Source organism: Melospiza georgiana, chromosome 1 (genome assembly GCF_028018845.1).
Source record: "Melospiza georgiana isolate bMelGeo1 chromosome 1, bMelGeo1.pri, whole genome shotgun sequence".
NCBI classification, from domain to species: Eukaryota; Metazoa; Chordata; class Aves; order Passeriformes; family Passerellidae; genus Melospiza; species Melospiza georgiana.
This window is the reverse complement of record NC_080430.1, coordinates 74,082,761-74,103,954: the sequence shown is the minus strand read 5'-3', so window position 1 is coordinate 74,103,954 and position 21,194 is coordinate 74,082,761. Positions and strand designations below refer to the sequence as shown.

Below are 21,194 nucleotides of genomic sequence, written 5' to 3'. Positions count from 1 at the left end.
GCGCAGCATTTCTTCTGGGCTTTAATGGAGTTGGGGATTAACCTTCTTTCCCTTTCTCTTTCGCTGTTGTTTTTGTTTGCAGTTACTGTGGTGCTGTTTGCAGCACTGAGACGGCAGCGGAAAAAAGAGCCTTTGATAATTTCCAAAGAAGACATCAGAGACAACATTGTCAGTTATAATGATGAAGGTGGCGGAGAGGAAGACACCCAGGCGTTTGATATTGGCACGCTGAGGAATCCCGAAGCCATAGATGATAATAAATTACGCAGAGACATTGTGCCAGAAACGCTTTTTCTGCCGCGGCGGACTGCAGCGGCGCGAGATAACACGGATGTCAGAGATTTCATTAACCAAAGGTTAAAGGAAAATGATACAGATCCAACAGCACCCCCGTATGACTCATTAGCAACCTACGCGTACGAAGGTAATGGTTCTGTGGCCGAGTCCCTCAGCTCCTTGGAGTCGGTGACTACGGACGGAGATCAGGACTATGATTACCTCAGTGACTGGGGACCTCGGTTTAAAAAGCTGGCAGATATGTATGGCTCAATGGACAGTGACAAAGACTCTTAATATGTTGTCTTTTTTTTTTCTCTCTTCTTTTTCTGTTCCTCATTCCCAGAAACAGCATTGGGATATGTGAAGTGGCTATTTCTTTCTGTTTCTCCACAGCTGTTTGAAAGGGTTCTCTATTCTACCCATTTGAATTGTCTAATGACTGCAGTCTGTGTGGGTTAGCCATCAGTAAACTTTCTCTAGTATCCTTTTATGAGCTTCCAAGAGGCAAAATTCTTATTTTTTGAGTGCATCCAGTTTACCAAGCCAATCTTACAGGCACAGCAGTAGTGAAGGGAAAAAAAGGATCAGATGGGGAGCAATATTTTTACTTGTTCTGCTTATATTGTAAATTGGAGTATATTACTGTTTAAGCTCACTTGCTTTTTACTTGTATTCAGACTATTCAGCTCAGACGACTGCTCTGTCAATTGTGTATTGCACATCCCAATGTAATGAGGTACCCTAGTTTACCCTATGTATTATAGTCAAAAGTAGTGGTGATGGAATGAAGGTTTATTATACAAGTAGAGTAAGCTGAGAAAAGAACATCAAGCACGCATTTTACTCATGAGGAGGGTAGAGAGGCTTAATGGTCTTTTAAACCTGAGTGTTTCTCTAGAACTCACCATTTCCCCATTGCACTGAATCATACTAACACACACATATATATAGTTCATTGACTGCTCTGTATATACTCTTTGGACCTAGCATTGCTGGAGAGATGTGTGTGTGTGCACGTGTGTGTGGTCAGTAGCCCCAGTATATAATTCTTAGATGGTTTCCTCATTCTAAGCCAGGCTTGCTTTGTGATACAGGGAAGTCATCCAATCCAGCTCCAGATTAGGTCATGACTTGGAGGAAGGAACAGATCATGACTGGGCTTTTGCTTGCACTTCCTCAGTCAGCCTCCACCTGCACATCAGTTCAGTGATGGCCATTGTCCTGGGGACGTTTTCGTCAGGGTGTTCATACCCAGCTACTCCTGCCTGTTCTCATGTGCAGGTGGGGAGGAGTGACCTCAAGGTGACTGCAACCCTCTGGGGCAAAAGGAGCAACTGCAGAGGGGGAAAGTGTTTTTTTTTTGTCCTCACCTTCTCTGCCTGGATGTCCGGGGTGGATTCCTGACTGACTCTCTGCCCAGTTTTGCTATCTGTCAAATGGGGAAATAATGCCTACCTCATCAGGATGTTGCAAGAACTATGTAAGACATTTGGAAAATGCTTTAGAAATTGGAAACACTGGCATTCTGCCAGAGGAAGTAACTTTTCATGCTTTTGGGTAGTTGTTTCTTTTTATTTTTTTCCAGACTCAAGCCCTGAACAAACAAATAATGGTCATTCCAGTGGCCTGAAAGGGAGGTTTATAATTATAACTCATTTTTTTAAAATAAACTACTCAGTAAGGGTTGATAGAGACTTCGATGGAAGGTAAAATTTTAACCACAGTTTTCTCTGTGTGTGTTTATCTGGTTTGCCAAGCTAAGTAATTTATGTCCAGGTGTGGAGTGGGGGAAGTTGCCATAATCTTGGGCCAAAACAGTTTTCTTTATAGCTTGCATACCACTCAGTATTTCAGTTGGTTTTTCAAACATTTAGTGGCTGCTCTTCAAACCCAGACATCTAGGAGAGGCTCTCTGGAGAAAACCCTAAGGGTCTGCCATGGGCATATCCCATTCCAGGAGTTAAACGCCGCCCTGTGTCCCAAAGTAGGGAACCAGCCCATAGCACTGTGCCAAGGAAAGAAGGAATTACTATTTTTAAAATACCTCATCTGGAACTATTCTAATTCATTTCATGAAACAATATTTAATACCAGAATTACAGGAATGGATCTATTTTCCTCCTCCCCCAAATTTTAAGTGAATAAATTTGAAAATTAAACAGTTACAATTTATCCCAGAAATAAAGAGAGATGAGAAAAAAGTTAATAAACAGAAAACTAAGGGCAAATAAAAATTAATCCCTGGAATTCATTATTCCTTGTGAGTTAAAGAGAGCAGTAAGAGCCCCAAGTATAAGACTTTTACAACCACAATACCAGAATTTTAGATTTTGTGGACCAGCTCAGAGTGAAGAGGATGAGCCAGAGGATGATGCTGTCCCTGGCTGGGCAGGAAAGGACTCATTGAGCACTGCACATCTGTAGGTGTAGGGCACAGCAGATAGTGGCTGGCAGATGCCCAGCACTACAGATTGGATGCTTTCAGAGCAGAGGGGCCCAGAGTTTCCAAGGGTCCAGAGCCCTAGACCTCCCTGGTGGAAGCCTCTCAGAGTGTTTAAGTGCAACAGAGTATGGTTCCCTACTCCATCACTTGGTGGGATGCTGAGCTGCTGCACCCATCATGATGGCAATGGCATGGCTAGAGCCTTATTATGTCCTCTTCAGGGCCCCTAAGTGATTTAAGATGCTACAAGCCTAGCTCTTCATGACTTCCTTGAAATTGGAACTTCTAGGAAGCAATCTGTCCGAAAGCTGGTTCTGGCAGACAGGAGAGACCTTATGGATTTCAGACACGTGGAGGAGCAGCAGATGCTCAGCACCACCTGCCCCGGGTCCCTCACCTTGGGCTGCTCCCCTCGCACAGTGTCAGTGGGGCCAGCACATCCCTCCAGGGATCTCTCTCCCTAGTGGCTTCCTAACACATCCCTCTCTCTCCCTTCACTCTGGGGTTGCCTCCAGCAAATATCCCCAAGCTCAGAATCCAGCTGGATGCCCAAAGTTAGCCAGTGAACTGTCCCTTCCCTTCCTTAAGCCTCAAGGAAACAGATTGGTGTGTGGAGGGGATGGCAGAGCTGGCTGTGATGTGTTCAGCCCTGCCAGCCACCTCCAGCTCTCTGGGAAGAGGGAGTTGGTGGCACTTGGCTGAAGTGCCCTGAAGGGGCTGGGCCCCTCTGCAAGTTAGCAGCCTGCATTAGTCACTTCTTGGGTGGGATAATGAGACAGCAGGACCAGTGAACTCCTTGTAACTATTTTCCTATGTTTGTACAGTGATTTAGTGGTTGTTAGTAGCAGTCCAAGCGCAAGTTTTAGATTGGTTTGGGTTTTTTTTTTTTTTCCTTTTAATTCAAAGCTGGTTTTATCTTGTCCATTGAGTGACACAGTAAATAATAGAGAGTGGCTACTCGTGCCTGTTATGTAAATATATTATATATATAAAAATTATGTTATGTCACCACAAATATGGTGCCTGAATAGCAAATGCATTCTTCTAAGAAAATTTGAGGCAAACTTGCATCCAAATTATTTATGCATCTAGGTTTTAAGGTCTATTTTTTTTCCTGCAAATTAAACAGATTTAGCATCTCTCACACAGCAAGGAGAGTTCAGTTCTTTCTTTTCTTCTTGCTTGGCAGTACCACAAAGTGCAATTTATAAAATCAGTACTGCATTCTAAATATTGAAAGTGCCATATTGCAGTGAATACAAACCTTTGCAGTAGTATTTCTTTGCACTTTGTTGCATGGTGGCGTGCTAGATGATAGAAATGAGTATTTATCAATGCTTTCACACAGTGCTACAATTGTCATTTGTAGATAACCAGTTGTTGGACTACGGGCTTTGAAGTGGCTTTCAAGGCTGTTTTAAGCCTGCTCTTCTTACAACCACACCTACTTCAGAAGAAGAAATATTATTAGGCAGCTTAGCTAAGCCAGGTAGAGAGATAAAAATGCAGTTGGCTTTTAATTTGGGAAAGCATCTGACCTAACAACAGGAAACATATTAAAAGATGCCAAGGGATTCAGTGGAGTCAACATGAAACAGGTACCTGGTAGGCTATGCCAGCCATGCTACTCCAGAACAATAGCATCTCTACACTTGAAATGTAATAAGGTTTCTACAGCAACTATTTCATCTCAGCTCCCAAGAGAGTCATTTTACCCCAGAAAACTGGTGGCGAGTTGTTTTTGTTTTGTGTTCGCTGGGGTGGTTTTTACCCCAGGAGAACTACTTCAGGTTAAACCCAATTCTATCCCACAGCAGCAGCAGTGTAGGGAGACACAGCAGCCCGTGCCTCCAGTGCAGCTGTTTCAGGACATCTCTCTGTGCTTGGAAAGGAGCTGAGGCAAAGACTTGCAGAGAGCTCTGCACAAGACTCTACCAGCAGTACCACAGGTCTGAGGTGTGTTCCCAAACCTGACAGAGATGGAATTGTATCTAACCATGAGAAAACCAAATTGTCTGTATTTTTCAATTATATCTGTTAAAAATCTGCTGGAAAAGATAGGTTGTAGAAGTATATGTCACCTGTACCAACAGAAATGTTTTCTAAATTTTTCCTAAGAAACATATTTGTCTGGTCTTGCTTCAGGTGTTTCTTTACTGTTAAATGTGAATGGAAGAGGCAACCTTCAAATAATCCGCTTTAGGAAGTAGTAGTCTACATTACAAGTTACAGCTTTTCCATTTCTCTGTTATGAAAACAACAACAAAAAATCCTACAAAACCAAGAGAATGAATATCTGCAGTACCATAAAACCCAGAACAGTCATAGAGAAGTATAGCAGAGAGAAATGGCTTTAAAAATGTATGTCTACACAGGTACAGTTTGAAAACCAGAATTATGCATTTTGAGCAGGACCAGCAGTGGACTTCCAACACTTTCAGGTTTCCTGACACACCAGAGAGAGATCTGCATGGATAGGGAGAAAGACATCTCTTTTACACCAAACAATGTGAATCCAGGCTGTTTCCATCCAGGCTGTAGATCTCTTGGAAAGAAAGGCACATGTTAAATTTCTGCAGCAGAACTATCTTCATGGTCTTCTGCAGGGTGGTTCCTGACAGTGGTTTTGAGCAGGTAACTCTCTGCAAGCACCACTGTGTTAGTTCTACCTGCCACCATCTGTTAGAAAGATCTCTCCACGTTTCCTTTGGCTATGAGAAGCATTGAAGTGTTTCAGAAGACCACTGTCCCAAATGGATGCTGCCATCCCTGCCCATTTGCATTTCAATTAACTCTGCAGTCTGAGCTGCCTCATCAAATGAGAGCTGACAAAGTAACAGTCATTATGCTGCTTCCAGTGAGTATGAAGTGTCATAAGCTGTGAAAGGCAGGATTTTTCCAACCCATCTACACCTCTGAAACAGCAGCCTCATCCAATAAATGTCAAATCCACAATATTTTTTGCTTTCAGTTCAGTCTTTAGAAAGAGCTCTTTTCTCAGAGATTGCTTCTGTACTTAAAGAGGAACAAAAGCATATTTAATGTCCACAGACTCATGTGTTGCTCCAGAAGGAGAGAAAAATACAGAACTGCAACACAATGCTTTAATACCAGTCTCTGCCCTCAGCAGTTTTATTTAAGCCAGCGGAAACAATCTTGGTCCTGCCCATCATTTTGCAATATTACACTTTTGAGCCCAGACTTGTGTTTGTCATACACTAAAACAGTTTCCTGAAGAGTTCATAAAATTCAGCGGTAGTTATCCAAGAGTTGTGGCTGGGGTTGTAGAAAGTACAAGTGTCGGAGAACTGAACATTTCAGGAAGAAGAGCAGGAGGTGGATTGCATGGGGGGTGAGGGGAGGCAGTCAGTCATATGCAAGGCAGGCCCATGGCACTCAAAAGCCACAAAGCTATCACCTTGTGTGTAAAGTTACTGGATCTCAAAGGAGTTTTTACAGAACCTGCCCTTATCCTTTTTTCTTCATGTATCTTTGGCTTTCTTCAAAAATAAATTTTAAAAGAAAAAAAAAAAAAGAAAAATTAAAAGGAGCTGCTATGTTTAAATTTCTCCTACCACAAAGTCGATTTGACAAATAAGGCATTAGTCCAGCATATAGAGAAATCCTTTCCATTCCCATGGGCTTTTGACTTTTCCTATGAGACTGCACTATTTATGTAAATATACTTGGAGACACTTTCTATAAGCTTTTAGTTTTCTATGATCTATTACTTTAGTGTTTATTAAAGATAAAAACTTATAGAACTATTAAGCATTCAGGTGAACACAACAAAGAAAAAACATTGCAAACACAAAATCGTTCTGGATTTTGACACATAAAAAACTTCAGAATCACTGTACTGTTTTAATTCTGTGATTACTTTCATTGCTTTGAAAAAATTAAACTTTAAAGAAAGGCCTTATAATAAATGCTATGTGCATCTTAACTGTGTTACTGAGCGAAATCAATCTGGCAAACTCCTATTGCGATTTGTGGTTTTTTTTAAACCCTTTAAAATAAATGCTTTTTGGTATTGATTTTTTTTAATTAAAAATACTTCCAAGCATAAATTGAAAATGATGCCTGCACCTGGGAAGCTTTACTTGCTGGCACGCTCCAGCCACACAGTCTCTGATGATGTCGTCCCCTGGTTCTGCCAAGGGAGCCTCAGCATTGGATGGATCTGTCATTGCTCAGCAGAGGGCAATGAGACATTTGTGGGTGACAATCTTGTCACCCAAGAGGTTTGCACCTAGAACTTCCCTGTGTTGCAGAGGGACCCATGCTGGAATGATTATCTCTTCTGCAGCGTGGATGGGCAATTTGTTTTTGTCAGATGGAAAGTGTGCACTCTCTCCCTTATATTTCCTGTTCACTGTACTGGCTTCTTTTTTTGGGGTTGGGGAGGGCAGGGGGAGATGAAATTTAAGGATTTGATGAGAAACCAATTTGAACAACAATTTCTCACAGACAGAGTGAATTTGCCTTTTTGCAAATTGATTTTTGTAACAAGTTATTTATATGATATTACTTAATAAATTGTTTTTTCTAACTTGTTTTTTTTTTCTAATTCTCTCAATCTATGTTATGTATTTACAACACTATCATAAAGATGAACCTTTGAAAAGATTCTCCAATCACTTTAAGACAAAGGGCGAAATTGACTCAGTCTTTGAAATTCCATTCTTAGTGTCTGGTGTGCACCATGCTATAAAAGCAGCAGGATCACTATTCTGTGATCATTGAGGCCTCCCAAGAGTGGTGTAATTCCAGAAGGAATCATCCACAAGGAGGATATTAGCCTGTGATCACAATTCTAATTTTGACTAGCCAAGGTTCCCCAGGAGGGCAGCAGAAGCTTTGTCAAGGTAAAGCGTGTAAAATGCCTTTATTTAAGCATATAAAGATCACATAATTTATAATAGCACTGCTCAGTTATTTGTCTTTCATCATGCGAGATTAAAATAATTTAGTCTCATTGCAGTTATGGAGAGTCCAAATGTCATTTGCAGTATCTTTTAACACAAGAAGAACAACCTCCAGAGAAAATTCTTCATTTTAATACTCCCTTAATAAAAGAGCTGTCTATATCTCCAGAAATTCCATCATATTTAAAGGACAAGGACAAAGAAAGAGTGGGAAAGGTCACAGCAAAGTAATATTTCATTAAAAGCAATAGAGTGAACCACAAAATCAAACAGTTTAGCACTGAAACCCATATAGGGTTTATGGAAGGACTAAGTTCTGTAACTGATGAGAAATTAGCCCAGATATCCAACTGCAATCTTTGGTGATGCTCCAGAAGAAAGCCTCTGTATAAATGGCCAAAAAACCCTCAGCTTTTAAAAACAATAGGAGATCACAAGGATATAAACACAAAAGTCTACACAGCTTTTATTTACCTCATTGTCTGAACACCAAAGCAGGGAAACCAAGCATGGCACTGTACGGGAGGATGCAGCTACTGCCCACCCGCTCCCTTCAACAGGGGCACACGCACACACACATCTGCAGGTGCAAGCAAAGAGAGGCTGCAGTGACTCCACCTGTGTTACTTTGTGCATCAGAGCAGCCCTGCAGGATTCACAAAACCTCAGATTGAGCTTTTCATCTTCTAAATAATGGCAGTAACAGCAAAAGACATCCTGGCTGTCCACCTGCTGAAAGGTGGTCCAGACTCTCACATGTGCTGAGAGCAGAACCGTTTTATCTACATGATAGAGAAATCTGTGATATCTCTTGTCTTCTTCTTTGATTTACTCTATCAAAGACCACTTCAGTCATAAAGAAAATTCAACTAAAGGGTAGCATTTCAGCCAGAAAAAAATGTATTTGGTTTTCCAACATTTACCAGGTTTATCTATGTAAAATTACTCCCCCCACAACAAGCAACACACCAACCACAACCCTCTGCAAATACCCATCTTTCAATAATACTACCAAAGTCATCACAGAGATAAGTCAGCTAGCCAAACCATTAAAGCCAACAGCCTTTTTACTTTTTTAAAGTTCTTGTTGAATTTGTCTCCTCCTCCTCCTGCTCTCTGCTCCAGTCTTGTGAGACCCCATCTGGAGCACTGCATCCAGCTCTGGGATCCCCAGGACAGGAAGGACAGTGACCTCTTGGAGTGAGTTCAGAGAAGGGACATCAAGATGACCAGAGGGATGGACTTTCTCTCCTGGGAGGGAAGGCTGACAGAATTGGGATTGTTCAGCCTGGAGCAGAGAAGACATCCCCTAATTGCCACCTTCCAGTACCTGAAGGGAGCTGGAGGGACAAGAAAGATGGAAAATTATTTTTTTTACAAGAGCAGCTGGTGACAGCACAAGGGGGAATGGCTTCAAACTGAAAGAAAGCAGGTTTAGGTTCAATGTTGGGAAGAAATTCTTTACTGTGAGGGTGGTGGGGGACTGGCACTGGTGTCCCAGAGAAGTTGTGATGCCCCTTCCCTGGAAGTGTTCAAGGCCAGGCTGGATTGAGCTCTGAGAACCTGGTCTCGTGGAAGGTGTCCCTCCTGCCCATGGCAAGGGGATTGGAACTAAAGATCATTAAAGATGATCTTTGAGGTCCCTTCCAATCCAAGCTATTCTGTGATTCTATAAGTTTCAAGGACAGCTCGAACAAGGGAACCCAAGAAAAGAGCAAACATTTAAGATGCTTTAAATCTTGCACAAAAATTGCAGGAATGATTACTTAAATAAGCAGCCAAGTGAATTCAGTGTTGATTCTTCCAATCTTACTCTCATATAGCATTCTTTTTGATGCTGTGAAGGAAATTTGAGTTTGTTGGATAAGGCACAATTTAAAAAAAAACAACAACAACATATTCTTATCCAAAATCTTAGAAGCTTTTCCTCTTTCTTGCCAACACTAGTACATCTTTCCCTGATTGTGGTACAGTTACCAGCAAATACCCTTTCCAAACTGTTTCAGTTTTTCTCCAAACTGCTACAACAACAGTTTTTCAGCAGCTGTCTATCTCCACAAGAAAGGCTGATTCCACTTCCTTTATTCCCCACACAGAAGCAAACATAAGCATCATCAGAATCCTCAGTCACTCTCTATTTCTAATTGCTCCAATATTCATGACACAATATTTTGACCTTGGCAAACCACAGAGTGCACAAAACCATTTATATTTTTACTAGTTGTGGAGACAGTTATGGCCTGATAGGGCCTTATAATCACATCCTACTTTATTTAAGCAAAAGAGAAACAAACTTATCATGATCAAGAGAACAGAGTCAGGAAGACTGTATGCAAGGGCACGTGCCAGTCTGAAAATTCCAAAAACCTTTGGGGCTGCTCCTCCTCTGCAGAAGGTAAGAACAAACAAACACCCAAAACGCAAAAAACACAAGCCAACATCCTCCCCACATCCAATCAAATAAAAAAACCCTAAAAATCCAGGAATCTTCTAAATGCGGCTTTCCCTGCACCCTTGTTGGAATTTTGCCTTTCTTAACTCAGAACTTCGTCTGGCTGGCTGCTCATGCATGCATCTTAATTAATAACCAAATGTATAAATCCCCTACTGATTGCTTTTACATGTTTTTCTAAACATCTGCTTCTACCTTCATTGTTAGCAAAGCTGCTCTCTTCTACAGCTCAGCTGGGGAACTTATTTCTCTCTCTCTCAGAGTGCAATTGGGTATTTCATGTCAATTATCTTAATTGGAAGCAAGCTTAACCCATTTCCCAATTACAGCTCCAGCTTATTAGAACAAACAAACTCTCAAACCTCCTCTAATAAAATAAACCCAAAAATGCCCCCGAAGAACAAACCTAAACTTTGGTAACAAAACATTGAAGACAGGACTGAATAAAAGAGCTCTGGTAAGCAAGAAGTGAGTAAGCTGGAATGTAAGGAGATGGTGTGGGTCTCACTGGCTTGGTCTGCAGCACAGCATTCCCCTAATTCTGTTCTCTGCAAGCTCTCAGAGGGAGCACTCCTCAGCCTGGCACCGCTTCACAGACTTTTATACCCACTTTTATCCCCACATACCAAGGTGGAGCTGTCAGAACAAAAAATAGAGGCAGGTGCATCTCTATTTTCCCACTTTTTTGAACTGTTTGAGTACAGAGCCAGGCTCTCTCTGCCTCCTCCTCCTCGCACTGCTCCCAGGCTTTATCACTCATGTTCAAACAGACATCGATTCAATGACTGTTGCCAAAGACAAACAGCCTAAAGAGAAAAGTCATCCAGAGACAAGAGGGCCAAGCCACCTGCTCCTGCTATGAGTTATGGCTTGGTTAGCCATGGCTCTTCACACAGCCTTCATGCTATTGCTTGCCCATTTTTATGTTCCAGTGTCAAATGCACACCAGACATATCCTTTATTACACATCTGTGAGGGCAACAGATTAGAACCGTACTATTTGGCTTCCCTGGGATGTCATCACCTTTATGAGTGGCATCTACCTTTTATGCACACACTGGATACTAGTTTAAGAAGCTATGTGTAGAAATTATTCCATATGTTATACTATTTATTAGCACAGGATAAATGGGCCAAACATTTAGGCCATGAAGTTGTAATATTCTTGCCCACCTACAGCATCTGCCAGGTACTCATTCAGTGATGAGTGTTTCCCCCCTGCCAAGATTGCCTGTTCAGAGATATTGATTATGATGCTATTTTGATTTTGTTGTTTTCTGGTATTGTCAACATTTCTCTAAATAATTTCTACAGCTGTTTTTGAGAAACAAGGAAAAGTCAAAAACATACTTTTGAGATTCACTGCTCTAATATCTTGGTATTTAATCAACCTGTAATATAATATTGATTACAAACACCGTGGAGACAAGATATTGGTGTTTGTCTTAAGAGCAAGTACTTTGTGTAGCTCTTTATTGCAAAAAGAGCCTTTCAAATGTTTTGCTACCAAATATCCATCTGGCCCATGGGCTCTCTCACTTTCACAGTCAAAATTTTATCATTGATCCTGGCAGAAGGGAGATGGGACTCCTGAAAGGCAATGCAGATTAACTGTTTGATGACCAGCACGAAGTGCAGCAGAGGACAAAAGGGGACTCAGATGATACATGTTGTTCCTGAAGAGTGTGAAATAAAAGAAATATGTGTGAACAAAGATCTGTGGCAGGAAGGTCATGACATATATAACGTTGTGCCAAACGTTCAGAATTCCATTATTACTGCCCATTAACCACTACCTTGCAAAACCAAAACAAAGCTCTCCTTGTTTGTCAGCTAAAACATCATCAAACCCTGTCAGCTGTCTGCTTTCCTCTCTCAGTTCTTCTCCACTGCAAGGTCATGTCTTTCCTGGAGGCAGGGCTTGCTTTGTGCCAGCTCTGGTCACCCCTCCGGCATACCCAGCCTCCAGACCAACTGGACCAAAGCTGAACTTCAAACTTTTATTTCACTGAGCTCTTGTTCTTGCATCTCCTTTCTTTTATCCTCTGGGTAACCTACATACTTCCATAAACATTTACACCATAAATATATATATATAGATGTATATCTGTTATGCTAATGGTTGCACTGTCTTATCTTACTTACCCCTGTCTTTTGAAATCCTGACAGCTTCTTTGCCCATGCTCTGATTTACCCCTGCAAGTGTGAATAAACTATTCACATTTCATTGATGCAGACAGTTCTGGGCACTCACTAAGTACTTTTTAATAACTGGTAAACTCCAAAAGCCCTTTTCTGTATGTCCAGTACTGTCAGCATTATTTGCTCCTGTCATTGCTGGTGCTAATATTGTGATGAAGTGAGAAAATGCTAACTCCAGATGATGTTTTGATTACTCAAGGGAAAAGAACCACTTCCCCATTTAGGCTGCCTTCCCATTGCCCAATCTCTTTGGGACAGCAGTGAGTTAGGGGCCACCAGAACACTTTCTATGCTCCTTGGCAAATAGGGCACATTTTTTTTTTTGGTGTAAGGGGTGTTGAATTTAGGAAATAAAGACACAATATCATTCCTCCAACACTGAAAAGAAGACCCAAAAAGTAGCTTTATGAAAACCTTTTCCTATGCACACAGCAGCCGGCTAGTGTTCTCTTCCTCCCCCTCCATTCCCTTACTATCTGCCATGGAAGAGGGACACAAAAGTCTTTGTTTGTCTCACTTAAGTACAAAGAGGGCTGCCCCTGAAGGAAATTTAAAGGAGTGTTGAGGGGCAGCTAGAGAAACACTGTTCCTGACAGAAATAGAACTTGGACCGTCATAAAGTGTTAGTGGCCATATTTACATCTCTCCCATAAACCCGAACCATTAGTATCAGGGGAAGGGAGGATCAAGGGGAGCTCAGAGATTTAAAGACTGCTCCAAAAAACATGACGTTGGCTTCTATAACCTGGAGGCTCAGAAACTGACTTCAAATTTCTTTGCATATGGTGATTATTTAGTCTGTCTGTTCAGGGAAACTAAGGGCACTAGTCCTGGTGCATAAAGTGAGAAAGGTACATCAGTCTGGACAAGATTCATGCACTGCTTTCTTCCAGTCTGGAACATGGATTCAAACTCTAATCAGTCTGTCACTTTAAAAAGCACTTCTACACTGGCGAAGATATGCTGATACACTTCAGGTATGAGAGTTGTACTTGTGACTAAATGCACACTTGTAATAAATGTACTGTTAGACACTGCTGGTTTCAGGCCTCAGAAACCCTGCTGCTTTACTGCATCAGACTTCTCATCTTTTTGCTGTAGCAACTTCAAGTCATTTACTATAAAGTCAGAATAAGAATACCTAGAGCAAAAAGATTTGGAGAGAACTCACAAATATGAATATGCTCTAGGACATAATAGGAAATTAAGAAGAACATAATTTTGTCATTTATGCAGAGTGGTACACCAGTACTTTGTATTAAGCCAGTTTCAATGAAATGAGCCCTGTAGCTGTCCCCTCCAATGGAGCAAGTTTGTAAATATGGCATTAATTGCCATTATTGTCCTGGATTAACGCAGTGCCATCCTTTGCTGCCAATGATTCTGCACTTGTAGGAGGATGCTTGTCTAATCAGATGTTACTTGCCGTGTCATGGCTTTATGAAGTTAGCTTTGTTCTGATGTACAGTAATTATATTTAAGTTGCACTAGGCTGCTCTAGTTTAAATGAATAAATGACACTTTGGCACATCCTAACTGTAAAAGTTCTTGGAGTTAGTTTATTTAGAAGAAAAGAGAAGATGGAAATTAAGTCCTTGGTCTCCTGTTACAGTATGTGCACAGATCACTACCTCTGTGCCGAACAACAGAGCAAGCCAAGGAATAATTTAATATGCTCTCAAAGAGAAAAAAAGAGAAGTTGATTTTACCAAATATTTAGTGTTAATGAAACATTTATAGCCCTTTCATGCAATCTATTCTGTACCTGAACAGCCTAAAACTCACATACCTGTAGGTGTTCAGGTTCTTTCTGTATTACAGACAATTCAAACTCAAGAGTGACTTCCTTAAAAAAATGGTTTTGTCAAGTTAAAAAAAGGTCAAACTTCTTGTATTTTCTCATATTCACTTGTATATATATATTAGAAGAAATGAGTCTGCCAGGCATAAAGACACACTTTATGTCTCAGACATATTGATAATGCTGTTGAGACTTAATGTGAATTTGTATTTTGAGCTTATTTAGCTCTGGCTGAGTTGAAAGACTTGGTCCTTATTTAAAGTGGTTATTTATTTTCAAAATCATTTTAGTCACTCTAAAGAAAACTTCCATAAGGGAAGCGCTATCAGTCTTTTTAACTAAAGTGGCACCAATAGTATCTTTTTAATGTGGTGCCTATTGTACTTAAGGCTTGAGCTACAATAAGCACAATGCTCTTTCCAATTCCCCATCTAAAAGAAAGGTGATTTTCTTTATTCAAACCTCTTGATCCAAGAAAGAAAGGGAGAGGAGATAAATACAGCTCTTTGTAGCATTGCTTAGAAGTAAAGGTTAATCATGAAATGCAGAGCTGTTTTTAGATGTTTCAAAATGTAAAACAGATGAATTCACACCTTCCTCATAAATGGGCTGCTCTAGTTAAAACTTTGAGAAATGAATTCCTGGCTCTGCTTCTTTTTACAGAGAAAAATAACATAGTGGCCTTCTGGGGCAAGATCTTTAAAGATTTTCGATGAGATTTATGTGGCAGAAAGAGCTCTCAGAGACAAATCGATATAACTAAGTACAGCGCTCTCATACAATCACGCTGATCAGGAAAACTGGCTGCATCATCACAGGACTGTCATTTTCTCACTTGCACTGTGTGAGATTGCCTAAGGTTTCTTACAACGTTGAAATCAAACCCTCCAGTTGACAGCAGCCAGTGACAGCAGGGGGTTCAGGGCAAAGGTATACAGGGTTCACTGTATCTTCTTGAGCTTGTGCCTTGTTAAACACACTTCTTTTTCTGACAGACTCGAGATTCCCATTCCTTGGCACCATATTACCTGCACAGACGCATTCTCAGGTTGCATCTCTCTGTCTATTAGATATTTTTTATACACAAATGTGAGGCCAAAGATTTCAAGGAAAAATACATTCCAACATTTTTTATGCATCCAACCCCTTTCTTTGTTTGAAGTATTTTTAATGTTTGTTTGCAAAGAACAGAAAGACAGTACCTCATCTTAAAGTGCTAAGATATTTCTGATCCTCATTTCTTCACTCCCTCATCATCGGATGAACCTGTTCTGTGGTGTGTTTTTACCTGGCTCCTTCTAGTTCATGCTAATTCCCCCTGCACGTACCCTGGGTCCTGCTTTGGTTTTGCTTTGCTGCTTTTCGGTACAGTCATGTTGGTGCTGCTGAGGAACTGCTCACAGCAGGGCTCTGCTGTTCTCAGTACTGCATGGAGAAAATGGCAGTTCCCACCCCTAAGCAAACTATAGGTAGCAAACATATGAAAGAATTCAGGTGTAAACTAGTAAAATCAGGAAATGAGGAGCTCAACCTCCCTAGTCACTTCTGAAAACCCTGTTAGACGTGTACATGCTGGTCTTATATACACTTACATACCGAAAGTATGCAAACCTGTAAACCTGGACTGGCATCCCAGAAGCATCTGAAGGAGGACAGTCCCACTGAATGCCATTCCAGTCTTTCCTAGCTGAGCACAGACTCTGCTTGTTCAAACGCACGCACCGGTCTCACATTTGTACATGAGTTATGCAGAACTCATGCAGGTCTGGGCAGCTTGAATATAAGATATACACCAGCGACTGTTAAAGAAATGGGAACAGAAAGTCCTACTTGCAAAAAATGAAAGCTAAAGACATTTATTTGTGTATGTGTGTGTAACTGTGGCTTAACAATTCAAGCTTGCCGTTGATGGACATTGAAAGAAGCAGCGTGAAGAAGAGACACTATCCAGTATATTTTATGGAAATGTCCCTCACAGATTTTTAAGGTCAGTTCTGCTACTTAGCTATTAATCTTAAATACATGAAGAAAAACAAATCACATGAAAAATTAGTCAAAATGTTAGCTGTACTGGTAATAAGAGGTGGAGAGCATACAAATTAGGGAGAGAGAAGGAAGAAGAAAGGAACTGAGGGGATCGACACAGGGGAAAAGAGAAACTTAAAGAAGAAAATGAACATTCCCTGTAAATATCTTCAAGGTAACAATGTAAATGAAGGAAGGAAATTACACCAAGTCTCAGAAGACAACAGAAAAAGAAGTAATGGCCATAAGCAAAGAAAGAAAAAGTTCAGCCTAAACATGAGCAAAACTCTAAGAGTAATTAGGCTAGTGAAAAATTCAAAGGTAGCTGAGGTGCAATTAATGCACATATCCAAGAAGGCTGGACTAAAAATAAAAAGATGAAGAGAACACATCCATTAAAGTTGAGAGGAAACAAATTCAAGTTTTGAGAGGAAACAAAGAAGAAAGTGCTCTCTGGCACTCTGTGAGTGATTTTTCTCCACAATGACCTGGTAAACTTCAGATTGGCACAGTGATTAAATTGTGTTGCTTGCAGCATACCTGTTTTGTCATGGTGCCTGCTTGTTCATTATTTCATATTTTCTTTTTTTTTTTTTTTTTTTTTTTTTGTGACAGCTGACATCAGTGCTATTCTTTTTTTTTTCTTTTTTGACTTCTCAGCAGTTTTAATTCAGCCATGGCATCTCCTCCTCTCATCATTTTGTTCCCTTTCCATCCAGCTCCTTCAATCATTCTGCTGACACAGATGTTGCTTTTGCAGTGAGCACTGAATGCTTGCTCCTTCAGTTGCACTTGCCTCAAATGTTTTGAATTCTGGCTTGTTCTGAGAGAGCCTGTAGCTGTTCAGGTGTGGGTGACTGTTAAAAGCTGTGCAAATGGATGACCCTAATTCAACATGGCTCTCAACAGGCGTTTTCCTCCTAGAGACCTCTGTGTTTGCTAAGCACATTATGATTTATCATGCAGTATAGATGCTGTTTCCTCAGCAGTATCTCCTTGATGTTTTGTCAAACTGTAAATTCGTGCTTTTAAAATCCCAGTTACCCGAAAGCCAAGGTTTCATTTCAAGGTTCGACTTTCAGCTCAGTACAGATGCTCATTAAAGTCAAGGGAAGGACCCTACTGATTCAGATGTGTTAAGAAAAAGACCTTATACTTCTATTCAAGCTTAAGTAACCCTGAACATAAATTTGCCATTTGGATCCTTCACTGTGCAGTCAGTACAACAGCTTCCACTTCTGCTGTCACAGATGGTATTCCAATCCCACGGTCTGCTTTAAGTCCTCACACAACTCTCCATACCTTTGTATGCGTGTGCTCAAACACCCATAACAGACTTACCCTTCCAATTCCCAAAGTTAAGAAGTGCTTCTTTCTGCCTTTCCAGATGGATGATAGACTCTCATTTAAAAAGGAGTTGGGCAGCCACATGACTTTGGTGACCTGTGCCAAAAGAACTTTGTGGTGTCCTAGAAGCTCTTGAGTTTTCCTGGAAAAGGCACTTGAACCAGAGTTTCCTACAGTGTGGCTGTAGCAAAGAGAAAGAAGGACAGAGCCATAGGCCTGCTATGGATGCAAGGGCAGGCTGGCTAGGCAGCAAGGAGCTCGTGCCTGCCCAGGGACACTGACAGAAGACAAAAGGGAGAGAAGGGAAAGACAAAGTTCATAATCCCTTAACATTTTCCTCCTTATTTTGCCATTCTAAAGTTGCCCTTGCTGGGGTTAATTAACAACTATGAATGCCAGTGCTACAGGAACAAAGTAAATTGCAGTTTTTACCCCTTTCCCACATTTTCCATCGCTGTGACTGGACCTCAGAATGTGACCTCTGTAAATGCTCTCTCATTACTTTCCTACTAATTAGTCTCATTTCATTTATGAGTTATATTAGCTGGGGAATTTATATGGTTTAACACATTAAAAAATAAAGCTTCTTGACATTTGAAAATACTCTCACTTTGGAGAAACTGTCAGTCCTCTTCACATCTGCACATAAGGGGATGGTTGAAAGAGTCATCTGGGGATAAGGAAGCGTTCTCCTCACAGCAATGGCTATGCAAAGTGTTAAGAAGGCCATGCCATGCTGGCTTAATGTGAGCACTTGTGTCTTATAGCTATATGCCACAAATGTTTAAAACCTAGACTCAGCTCATATAACTATGGGCGTTAGACTGTTCAGAAAGATAAAAGAGGTGTCACCCTTTGCTTCTCAGACAAGAGGGGGTGATTCATCCTGCCTAAGCCATGAACTAGTCTCTGGAGACGTGGCTTTCTCTCTGCACTTATCACAGCAGGGGCCTAGGGGGGCCGTAGCTATGACTTCAGTGTCTGCTGCTTGGTAGGATGTGATTCAGCCTCCGAGTTTAGTGTGATAAAAGAACTTACTAGAAGTTCTTGATTTTGGAGCATTCTGTTTTTTCTACAGGCGCAAGCGACTGCAAGTTCAGACATGGCCTCTAACAGCTGGTTGTGCTCTCCACCCCTCTGCGTGCATACATGCATGTAAACTGAGGGAAAATGCCACTGTAAATTCAGCCTAGAGCAGTAGAACCCAAATCAGCACATTTTTTAAGTGGCTAAAGCACTTGAAAAAACAGAGGCCATTCTGAAGAGCCAGGTACACTCACAGCTTGCTGGTGTTCACCTTTAGCAGAATAACAGCCTTCCATCTGTTCTCCAATATCACCTCCTCAGAAATTTGGCTGGGATTAAGAAAGATTAAACTTCTGACAGAGCCATGCCGGAAGCCAAAAGAGGAGCTCCTTTGTCTCTGTTCACTGGAACCTCTTCTGAAGGGGTGTCTCCTTCAGACCTGCCTTCTCTACACATGCCTTCTTGTATGGAAAAATTGCTGAACAAAAGAAACTGAGTTAAGGTGAACAACTTCAGTTGTATTACAAGTTTTAAGACATAAGGATGTGATCTATTCTGAAAGTCCCTGATGATTTATTTAGTGGGAATATTTCTACATTGTTTCCTTTAACATCAGAGAAAATGTGCCTTTGGAGAGGCACAGCTTTTATCTCATCCCTTTTAAAATCACACCACTGATCTCAAAAGAAAGGCTATGCCATTTCAGAATTTAAAACATTCACCTTATGGCTGTCACCCAAAGTAGATGAAATATATGCCATTGAGTTTTAAATGACTGCTTATGCTGCCAGTCACAGTCAGATCCTGAACTGAATCATGTAAATTTCCTCCGTTTCCCTGAAAGTGATGAAGCTGAATCTTTTTATACCAGAAAAGGACCTGGCCCTTAAGTTTCAGTGTCTTCCAAATCCAAAGTAATTTTATCCACTTGAATAATTTATCATCATAACCTATTTTTCATTAATTTGACTATGCTCTTGTTCCTCTCGGGCTTGGTACTTACAGCATAGCTCTACTGCGAGAAACAACGATGTGAAATTAGCACTTTCTTACTCAGCAGAACCCTTTCCTGTGAGAAGTCAGAAAGAGTGCTGCTTAACTTACCATGAAAAGTACTACAATCTCTCTTTGCCCCTTCCCTGCTTTCCCCCCAGAAGGACCAGTGGAGCCAGGGGGAAGCAAACGGGTCAGGATTTTTGGCTCTTTCATTTATGTGACAGCCAACCAAGCTCCAGGGCCACCTGGGCAGCCTGGGGGTCTCTGGGCTGTGACCAGCATGACCCTCCTGCTGCTGGCAGTGAAGCTGTAGCCGCCAGCAGAGCTTGCAGGGCTGCTGCCACTGATGGCAAGTGAAAACAACATGATTTACCACTTCCAGCTGATGTGCTCGGCTCAACAGAGACAGACAGTCATGTGTTTAAAATTAATCTTAGGCATAAGGATTGCAGGACGATGACCACTAAAATTCTAGGGACTGGGAAAACAGAAGAAGCTGTTGGTTGATGTGCTGTAAAACATCTCATGTGTGAACACTTCTGTACTAATCCTGCGGAATTTGTTTAGCTAAAATAGATTATGGAATCAGATTGGGGGGGCCCAAAATCAAGTAAGATTTGGGGACAATTTCTGAATAAACTGGTTGTTCATACAGAGACCAGTAAAGTAACATTGGCATAAGATCTCTCTAGGAAGACAATACATTTTGAGGCAGTATTCCCCGCAGTGTATCCAAATTATTTTCCTACTTTTCCAGATAAGTACTTTCTAAAACTCACACTGAAAATTCAAGATTAGTATTCCCCAAGAAAGCATATCAATATATTGTAAAAATAGGAACTCCCAAAAGAACTCGGAATTTTTCTTTGCCATAGGACATCATTTATTACAAGGATGTTCTTCAAATTTAGACAGTCTCTAACATATGACTAAGTCTGAAGTCACTTTGTCTGTCAAAAGGTAAAGGGCAAATGAGTTATCAGGGCAGCTGGGTCATCAGAATTCATTCTCTTAGAACCCGATGTAGTAAAAAATATCCTCAGTCTTCCAAACAACTGAAGTCCCAAAAGGCCACAAATCCTAGCCTTGCAACAGGCCAACTTATCCAACACAAAGGTCAGCATCATTAAACAGAATAAACAAACCAATCCGAGAGCCAGAAATGACAGATCTGCCTGGGAGGGGAAGGAGTCATGCAGCTGTCTCTCTGGGCCTCCTTCATTTCCACACTTGCACAGTCCCAAACTTCTTCTTTGCACACACCCACACACCCCCACACAGTTGCTCTCCTGTGTTTCATTCCATACACACATGTGCACACATATGCCTGTACAATAGCTGCATGCATGGAACCAGACAAAAATCCCCTCAAAACATGGGAATCCATGAGATAGGCCATTTCCAAACAGTATGGAAACAGCAGCTGATGGAACTGATCCCTTCTGATCATGTAAAGACCTCTGGCCCTCTAGCCTTATGTCACTCGTGTGCCGGGGTTGGGGCAGGAACAGCGAGAGGCAGGGTCGTAGCAAAGGCAAAGAAGGCTTCATTCAAAAGAACCACACGGTTTTTATAGAGTGGTATGATAGATTCTATTCTACTGGTTAACTAACAGAAGCATCTTTCTCGTGCACTGTCCTTGAGAGGAACAGAAAAATAAAGTAGAAAAACAGCACCTGCAAATTGTTTATAGTC

The 21,194-nt window shown here is 41.1% G+C and overlaps 1 protein-coding gene across 4 annotated transcripts in view; it reads left to right on the top strand.

The window, feature by feature from the left end:
- Positions 1 to 7,274, top strand: part of CDH6 (cadherin 6) — a 102,925-nt gene extending 95,651 nt beyond the window's left edge. For all 4 annotated transcript variants that reach the window (XM_058042431.1, XM_058042411.1, XM_058042425.1 and 1 more), the window contains one exon: positions 83 to 7,274. In XM_058042431.1, coding sequence (XP_057898414.1) covers positions 83 to 573 — 491 coding nt within the window. In that variant the 3' untranslated portion in view covers positions 574 to 7,274. The remainder of the gene's footprint in view (positions 1 to 82) is intronic.
- Positions 7,275 to 21,194: the final 13,920 nt, after the last annotated feature.